The 9,513-nt window shown below is 41.0% G+C and overlaps 1 protein-coding gene across 1 annotated transcript in view; it reads left to right on the forward strand.

Moving 5' to 3' along the window:
- The window catches only part of TARS3 (threonyl-tRNA synthetase 3), a 44,539-nt gene extending 35,892 nt beyond the window's left edge, over positions 1-8,647 (forward strand). Inside the window, exons 16-19 of the mRNA XM_052659758.1 lie at positions 4,100-4,204; positions 6,362-6,434; positions 7,053-7,167; positions 8,499-8,647. Coding sequence (XP_052515718.1) covers positions 4,100-4,204; positions 6,362-6,434; positions 7,053-7,167; positions 8,499-8,647 — 442 coding nt within the window. The remainder of the gene's footprint in view (positions 1-4,099; positions 4,205-6,361; positions 6,435-7,052; positions 7,168-8,498) is intronic.
- Positions 8,648-9,513: the final 866 nt, after the last annotated feature.

Consider the following 9,513-nt stretch of genomic DNA (forward strand, 5'->3'; position numbering starts at 1 on the left):
GGAAGCACAAGCTAGAATCAAGATTGCCGGGAGAAATATCAATAACCTCAGATATGCAGATGACACCACCCTTATGCCAGAAAGTGAAGAGAAACTAAAAAGCCTCTTGATGAAAGTGAAAGTGGAGAGTGAAAAAGTTGGCTTAAAGCTCAACATTCAGAAAACGAAGATCATGGCATCCGGTCCCATCACTTCATGGCAAATAGATGGGGAAACAGTGGAAACAGTGTCAGACTTTATTTTGTGGGGCTCCAAAATCACTGCAGATGGTGATTGCAGCCATGAAATTAAAAGACACTTACTCCTTGGAAGAAAAGTTATGACCAACCTAGATAGCATATTGAAAAGCAGAGACATTACTTTGCCGACTAAGGTCCATCTAGTCAAGGCTATGGTTTTTCCTGTGGTCATGTTGGATGTGAGAGTTGGACTGTGAAGAAGGCTGAGCGCCGAAGAATTGATGCTTTTGAACTGTGGTGTTGGAGAAGACTCTTGAGAGTCCCTTGGACTGCAAGGAGATCCAACCAGTCCATTCTGAAAGAGATCAACCCTGGGATTTCTTTGGAAGGAATGATGCTGAAGCTGAAACTCTAGTACTTTGGCTACCTCATGCGAAGAGTTGACTCATTGGAAGAGACTTTGATGCTGGGAGGGATTGGGGGCAGGAAGAGAAGGGGACAACAGAGGATGAGATGGCTGGATGGCATCACTGACTCGATGGACGTGAATCTGAGTGAACTCCAGGAGTTGGTGATGGACAGGGAGGCCTGGCGTGCTGCGATTCATGGGGTCGCAAAGAGTTGGACGCAACTGAGCGACTGAACTGAACTGAAGTGCTGGTTTGGTGGCTCTTGAGAGTTGGGTCTTCTTGGGCATAACTCAGTTCTCCCAGCCCTTTTGTTCTCTCCTAGGTCCACGTCTGTGTCCAGTGAGAGTGCTGGATGTGGCATGCTTACTTCATTCCACCTGGAGCCAGCTTCTTTTCAAAGACATTCCCCTGACTTGAATTAGACAAAATCACAACATCCTTTAAATGTTCCTCTTCTAACCATGTTCAATTTTAGATGCAGTGTTGATTAGACAATGTGTTGAGATCTCTTTCATTCAAAAGTTACTAAGGCAAGAAAGGAAAAATTATTGGCATATTTTAAATCTAATAATTTTTATTAGACTATTTTCCTGATAAGATTCTTATAATAAATGAACAACCACCAGTTCCCCAGAGCATATGACATTATGGGTTGATCTCAAGTTTGTGTTCAACCAACAGTAATTTCATTTTGGATTCCCTGTGTTGTGTTTTAATTAATAGTTATAGAACTACACTCACAGTTAGGTCCTGGGAGAAAGTAAAGAGCTGACGGAATGCTTGCAGTGTTCATATGGAGTTACACCAGGACATGAGAAGAATAAAAATACCGGAATATAAAGGGGAAAGCGCAGAACCGTCAAGAATAAATTTGAGCCTTTTGGAAAAGATTGTGTCTGGAGTTTATATTTTCAAAACCATCTTTCCCCAATAACCTACTATTAATAAAATTAGGAGTAGGGGGACTTTATTTATGCAGAAATGGCCCAACTAGTTTAACAAAAGTTGAATACTACTGGCCATCTAAAGGGGATGTGGAGAAGAAGCAGATCAGGCAAGCCAGCATCCATCCATCCATCCACCCATCTACCCATCCATCTATCCTCATCCATCCACCCACCCACCCACCCATCTATCCATCCGCCCACCCACCCACCCACCCACCCACCCAGCTATCCATCCATCTGTCCATCATCCTAGGTGTGTGGATAACAGGGACTGGAGAGCATAAGTGGAAGCAGTGGTCTGTAGACCAGGTAAGAGATGACAGTTATAACAAGGAGGCTGTAATAGTAGAAATGAGAAAAGTAGAGGTATACAGGATTTATTTTGGAGGCCCAACCAGTGTGATCTGTTGTGGCTTAAATATGAGGAGAGAAGGATGGAGGAGCAGTGAGGTCATTATCTTGATCAAGTTTTCTACCCAAGAAAGCAAGGTTTAACATGAAGAGGCATATTGCCACCCATTACCTTCAATAGTGCTGAAAGGCACTGGGTAAAATGTAATTCATTCTAGTGAGAGGAAAGGAAATAAATTTTCCTGTTACTATAAAAAAATCTATTTCGAAAACAATGATAACATATTTACTTATTTGAGAATAAGACAAATAGCCTGTCTGTACTTTTACTCACAGTTGTGCTGGGATATGTAGACACATTGAAAAAACAGACAAAATCATCACTATATGTAGATGCTAAGATGTCAAGAAATCCAACAGGATCAGATGGAGGGAAAATTAAAACTGATAATAGAGTTAAGTAGGATACCTAGCAATAAGGTCAATGCAAACATCAGTTTGCTTTCTTATATATATTGAAAACAACCCGCTGGGAAATGCAATGGGAAACAAATTTCAGAAACAGCAACAAAAACCAAGCAAATATCTAGGAATAAACTTAACTATACCTATATAATATATATATGAAGTGTATACTATAAAACTTAATTAAAGGCCAAAAAGTTACTTAAATGAAGATTCATACACATTATTGGAATGGGAAGAATAATATTGTGAAGATACTGATTTTCTTCAAGGGGGTCTTTGAATCTAATGTAATTTCAGCTGAATCCACTGGGATTATTTGGGGGAACTTGACATTGATTTTAATGTTTACCTGAAAGTGTATCCATGTAAGCATAGTTTAGGTCATTATTTGCCCTTCTTAAGGCTAGAGCCGGTTTTAGTTCTTTCAAAATAAATGACAGGACAGCAATTTCTGGTACCCAGAGGCCTGTGAAAGGATTGTGTGGCTTCTCTTTCATTCCCTCCTCAAAACAACATTATATGACATCCAGGAACATCCACACTGGTTCCCGGTTGTGGGGTGAGTCATTTCTTCACGTATCTGAGCAGGACTGACCCGGGCCCCCACCCTACCTGGAAATCCTCTTGGCTCTGACAGAGGGCGTGGCCTGCAGTCAGTCTGCCCTGACCCTCAGCAGAAGTGACTGGCAGGGATGAGATCCAGACTCACCTAAAGTGAGTTCAGTGAATGACTCTCTGTTTTTGTTTGCTTGTGCGTACATGAGTTTTAGTAGTAACTAGCTGGTACAACCCTATAAATAAAAATTCCTCCTAAGAACTTTGTAAGCACTGTGAAGACATTAATCTTCCTGGGAAGAGTGTACACAGATCTTGGAGTGAGTTACAGTTAACAGTCATAGTTTGCCTTTTACATCTTTTTTGAAAGAGGGGAGAGAATCCTCCAATGTAAGGAGCATGTCATGAAGGTTTCAGGTCTGTAAGGGGAATTAGACCAGGAACATTTTGAAGTGTAATGTGGGGGCATAGCATTTACAGGGTGGCATGGCAGTGTGTTTATAGCGGGTGGTGTCAGGAGTGGGCGTGTTTGGACCATACAAGGTGGATTGTGAGCTGATGTTTGCTGATGCTGAGAAAGGGTTATGTGTGAGTTCATTATACAGTGCTCTCTAGTTTTGTATATGTTCTCAATATTCTCTAACAACTAATGACTGTTACACTAATTAGACAAGGTTGGTAAGTTTTTTGCCAGCCACGGTGGTCATACCATTAACCCAAATTAATAGAATACCAATGTATTCTAATAGAATACAGAAACATATTTTATTTTTTCAATGTCTTTGGTAATTGTTCAGTAAATTACTGGTGGAGTAAGCCATAGTTCAAAATAACATTAATTTTAAAATGTAATTTGTTAGATTGCCTCTTGATATGAGGTAAACTGGTAACTTAGATTAAAGCTGGTAGTTTAAAATAATCAGTAGACTTGTGATAGAAATAGTGATCTAATATTACCTTGCTTTTTCCTAGATGATATATTTCATTTCCCTTTGGTTTATTAAAGATACTATAATTTGAAAGAAAAAACCCTTTATTTCTAATTAATGCATGGCACATTTATGTTTAAAGATAATTCATGAGGAATCTTTTACCTAGTTTGGAAAAATAACTTTTAAATATAAGGTAAGAAGATAAAGTTATTCCTGAGTCTGAAGAGAACATTACATGTGCAATTTTAATTTTTCAGTAAGGATGGGGACGATAAGAAGAACCCTGTGATCATTCACCAAGCCATTTTGGGGTCAGTGGAAAGAATGATAGCCATTCTCTCGGAAAATTATGGGGGAAAATGGTGAGTGATGTGGGAAAGCTACATGTTTCCTGTTCTTTAAAGTCATGTCTAAAGATAAAATTAATATGAAAAAAAATGATGGCTCCTACCTTATAATTAGCAAGTGTCCAAACAGCAAATAAAAAATTCTTGTGGCATCTGCCAGACCAGGAAACAAAGAAAACAAAGGCAGAGTGGCATAACCCTGTCATTTACCTTTTTGGAACTTGGTGAAATGAGAAAGTAGCCTTTTCACGTGTGTGTCTAACCTTCAAAGATCTGGTTTTGGGAACGCATGTGGGCCACACTCCAGAGCATGCCCCCACCCCCATCCCCACTCCCCCAGCCCCGCCCTGGTGGCTGTCCTGCTCTCCTTTCTTCCACTCACAGCCCTGTGACCACTGACTTGGGAGGAGATACATGGACCTTGGTCACACGTGGCCCCAAAGCCAGAGGCCGTCTGCAGTGGCAGTCGCACCTGGGGATGAAGGGGCAGGTGAACTCCTTGAGGGCAGCTTTTAGTTGTTCATCTGGTCACCTTCTGTGCCCCCAGGGAAGAATGGCTAGAGGTATGAGTTACACTGATGTGTGGGCTCTAGTTATTGCTTTGGCTACAAGGTCAGACTTAGAGATAATTAGGCTAGGAAATGTAGATTTGATCACTCAAAACGGTCCACAAGGATGGTATTGCCTGAGTCTGTCTGTCTCCGAGATTTTATTTGTGATCTTAGAGAAACATACTGAGGTGTCACAGGGTGTCCAAGCTATTACAGGTACAGATACATATATGAATGTGTGTGCCTCCTAAGCGTGAATTAACTTGTTTGTATTTCTCTTCAGTTGATTCCATTGTAAGTAGTTAGCACAGTGAAAGATGGTGGGTCTTTCCCAAGAGCAGTAGAGCTAGGGGATCTGGAGATGGGGTGGTGCACTTCCCCATGGAGCTGCCATGCATACCCTCCACAGTTTATGCTGCAAGCCTTTGGGCACCTGCTGAGTGCTGGGAGAAGACCCTGAGATGGGAAGTAGAAGTGTGTAGAGTGTGGCTTTCTGGGGCTGGTGGCTGGGTCTGGGACGAGGGCAGAGCTCAGAAGGAAGCATTTACTATATTTCTCTGTTTCATCATGTATATAATTAGATTTGTCACATTTTATTTTGGTTTGTAATTTAAGAATAAGTATATAAAAACGTGCATTCACAGAATGCCATCCACAATAATCTCCATGCATTTCCATACACCGTCAAACTAAATCCATGTGATGAAGAAAAAAGCAGCCATTTCCCACATCAAACATTGCTTATCCCCACCTTTCCATCTCAAAAAACATTTTCATTCTGAAAATAATTGTAGAATCATATACACAGAGGTCTAGCACACCTGTTAGCAGTTTCCCCAGTGGTGACATCCTGTAGAGCTACATACAGCATGACCAGGAAGTGACTCTGATACACTTACCAGCCTCATTCAGATCTCGCACTTGTGCACACGAGTGAATTTGTGTACCTCCTGGTCAGGGCATAGGACAGGTCTGTTACTTACAAGGATCCCACACACCTCCTGCTCTACTCTGTTCCTATACCTAGCAGCCACTAATCTGGTCTCCACCTTCATAATTCTGTCATTTCCAGAGTCGTACAGGCTTGGAATCTCAGTGCACAGCTGTCGAGACTGGCTTTTCCACTCCGTGGATGGAGTTGCCTTGGGATCCATCCGAGGTGTCTCGAGCCCTAGTCCTCGGCCCCCTGTCACTCCTGTCAGTGTGTTTGTACGCGGCGACAGCTGAGCGCTCACTTGCTGAAGGGCGCTGGGGCATTGGTGCTCTGATACGGAACACTGCTATAAACTTTAGCGTGCAGGGCTAAACACGTTCGTGCAAACACGTTTCCACTTCCCTGGGGTGGATGCTCAGGAGAGCAGTTGCTGGGTCAGATGGCCAGTGATGTTTTTAGCTCTTTCACCTGGCTGCCAGCCTGTCTTCCCCTCCCCTTCCAATCAGAAGGCCTCGTCTCCCCTTTTGTCTCCTCGACTGCGTTTCCATATAGTTTGCTTGACTTCCACCCCTCTCTTCTGAACCTGCTCTCATGTGAAGTCTTATTTTTTTAAAAAAGTCTTAGGTTAGTTTTTAATCTTGTAATAAATGGTCATTTTGAAACATACATATTACTTACATTTTTCAGGCCTTTCTGGCTGTCTCCTCGTCAGGTGATGGTCATCCCTGTGGGGCCAACTTGTGAAAAATATGCACTTCAGGTAACATCAGAGATGTTTAAAGTTACATAATCTTGGCATGTGGTCAGTGAATGTCATTGACTTGGAATGTTATTCACGCCTTAAAACATTGCATAACTAATAAATTTATTTACCATCCCATGTTTTCAGTAACACCTGAGTCAAGTCTGTGTAGCTGTATAAGAGCTACTTTATATCTTGTTTTTGAGAAATTGGTGTTTTAAAATATCTCATAGTTATTCTTTTCCTTGTGGCTCTGTTAGGGAAGAATACTTACATTATCTGTTGCTGTGTAACTTGGCACCTTAGAGCAAAAAAACAGGCATGTATTACCTCACAGTTTCTGTGGGGCAGGATCTGAGCCATCATGGCTGGTGGGCTCTGGCCCAGGCGCCTGGTGAGGCCACAGCCCTTGGGAGCTTAAAGGTCCCAGCTAGGGAAGTAGTCTCAGCCCTTTAAGCTCATCTCAGAACTTACGTGCCATCACTCCCTCTCCACTGTGGTCAAATGGACCAACCTGGGACCACACCAGGGTGTGAATACTGGGCAGAGGGGATGCTGGGGCTCATCTTGGAGGCTGGCTACCACACTACCCTACCCTACACAGAGTACTAATGAAAGTGTCTCATTGTCTTGTAGATATCCAGTGACTTCTTTGAGGAAGGATTCATGGCTGATGTTGACTTAGATCGTGGTTGTACACTAAATAACAAAATACGAAATGCACAGCTGGCTCAGTATAATTTTATTTTCGGTAATCTAAATCTATATATATTTTCCCAAATGCTTGTTTTCTCCACTTTAATTCCAAAAAAAACCCCTCACCAAGAAAGAAAGAATATGGTATAACTGCTTGATTATGACAAATAACTGTTGAATACTTAAACACAAAGAAAAGCCTGTGGTGTTCCTGGCTAGATACTCTGTAATTTTCTGGAAGAAGACTTAGGAAATTTCATGTGCATCCTGTGGTGTAGTATTACCAGGAATAATTAATGTCTCAAACCAACAGTGGAAAAACTATGTAAATGATCTTATCAGTAGAATTATACTCCTCATGTTTCAGCCATGTGACAGGCCTGAAATAATATCCTTTGCTTTTCTGGTTTATTAGAACTCTTTAGGATTCAAGTAATGAGTAGGGAAAGTTCCAAATTTAAGATGATCAAAAGAAAAGAATTAAGTGAAAAAATAAAATGTCCCTGAAGAACAGGAGCAATTAGATATCTAATCTAAAATTTTGACTGTAAGAGTAATTTAAAACCAAGGGAGACGGATATTGACATGCCTATGGGCACAATGTGGTTATCGCCTGTTAAGTTGAAAGTTTCTGTAGAAGGCAAAATAAATATGCAGGGGGCGGTCCTGTGGGCAGTTTGTCATCAAAAGTGTTTATAATGGGTATTGGTGATGGTTCAGTCAGACTTCTTGTGGTGACAGAGATTTCACATTAGCTTAGACATGATGAAATGTATTGGGAGTTGGAGTGTCTTATGCCATGGAAGGTAGAATTCAATAGCTGAACCATTAGTGAAGTAACTGGGACAGGAGGGAACTCCATCCTGAACAGGACCATTTCTCCTCATTTCTGTTCCCTTTTGCTCTAGTTCTTTATGCTTCCTTGATCTACTTTGTTCCCCTCTCCTTGATGGCCAGTGTCTTCCTTCCAGGTGGCAAGACACATGACTGCAGAATTCTGCATCATCTCACAGTATGGGTTGCGAGAACAGTCCTTTTACTTATATTCTAGAACATTCTGTCAGCTGGTTGACCTGTGTCTGGTGCCCACCCTGATTCATCAAGTGTGCCAGGTGGAGTTGGGGAGTCTGTAAGAGCTCTCTGTTCCTATTGGTACCCCACAAACACCACAGGTGTTCTCCAAAAGGGACAATAGACCACGGGATTAGAAGTCACTCCTTGTCTCCAGAAACTTACTCTCAGTGGATGACTCAATGGACATTAGATTGATATTTGGTGATTAGCGCTAAGAAGGAAACTCAGTGCGACACGGGCCATGTGACTGCTGACTTAATATTTAGTAAAGTGTTGATTTAAAATAGATTTATTTCCCTTTGTTTTCTGCAGTGGTTGGAGAAAAGGAAGAGACAAATCATGCTGTAAATGTTCGAACGAGAGACAACAAAATTCATGGGGAGATCTCAGTAATTTCCACCATTGATAAACTGAAGAATCTCAAGCAGTCACGTACCCTGAATGCTGAGGAAGAATTCTGAAGTCCTTTCCCTGTGCTCAGTCTGTGTAACCTCATTTTGACCCCCGAGCTTGCATTTTCCCTAATTACTATTAGTACTTCTAAGAACTTGGGACCCACTGTCAGCTCTGCTGCTGGGCACAGTGAAAAGCGAGACAGGAACTGAGTGGTTGATACCCACAAAATCTGATTCACTCATGTGTCTACAGACAAAGGACAAGGGTGGAAAGTTTTCAATTTCCTAAATGTTTTGAGAAACTTAAATGGGAAAATGTTCATCAAAAGAGGGAAGTGCTAGGAAATGAACAATATGAGATGTTACTGTTAAGAACTGTGATTTTTCAAAAGATAAATCTCAAATAAAATTCTGCAAATTTTTTGAATGGGGGAAAATCTTATTTTCTAGTAACATTATGTCTCAGGTGTTTTTTAAACTAAAGTTTTACTAAAGTTCACACTGAAACTTTATTTTCAAAATCAGAATCAGTTTGTTTTAGCTAACCTACAATCACAGCAGAAGCCAGTACTAAATATTGAATTACTAAAAAAGGATTCTAAACTCAAAGAAATTCAGCGTTGTATAATCTTTTGTAGTTTCCACTGTAGGATGAGTTGCCATTTTAATGCTTCTAAATGACAATTGAACCTTACTTATCTTTAGGGAAAAAAATTCAAATTGTATTACATAGTGCTTCCAGGGTTACACCTATGGGTTTTTACCATAATAATTTGCTCCCCTACAATTAAATTGCTCTTTTGATGGGATCATGTTCCACTGACTTACAGACTCAAATGGCTTTCTGATTTTAACTGAAAGGAATATCTTGCTTCCCAGAACCGTATTAAAATGGCTTTATGTCAATAGTGAATTTAGCTTGCATTCCATCA

This window comes from Budorcas taxicolor, chromosome 21 (genome assembly GCF_023091745.1).
Source record: "Budorcas taxicolor isolate Tak-1 chromosome 21, Takin1.1, whole genome shotgun sequence".
In the NCBI taxonomy this organism is placed as follows: domain Eukaryota; kingdom Metazoa; phylum Chordata; class Mammalia; order Artiodactyla; family Bovidae; genus Budorcas; species Budorcas taxicolor.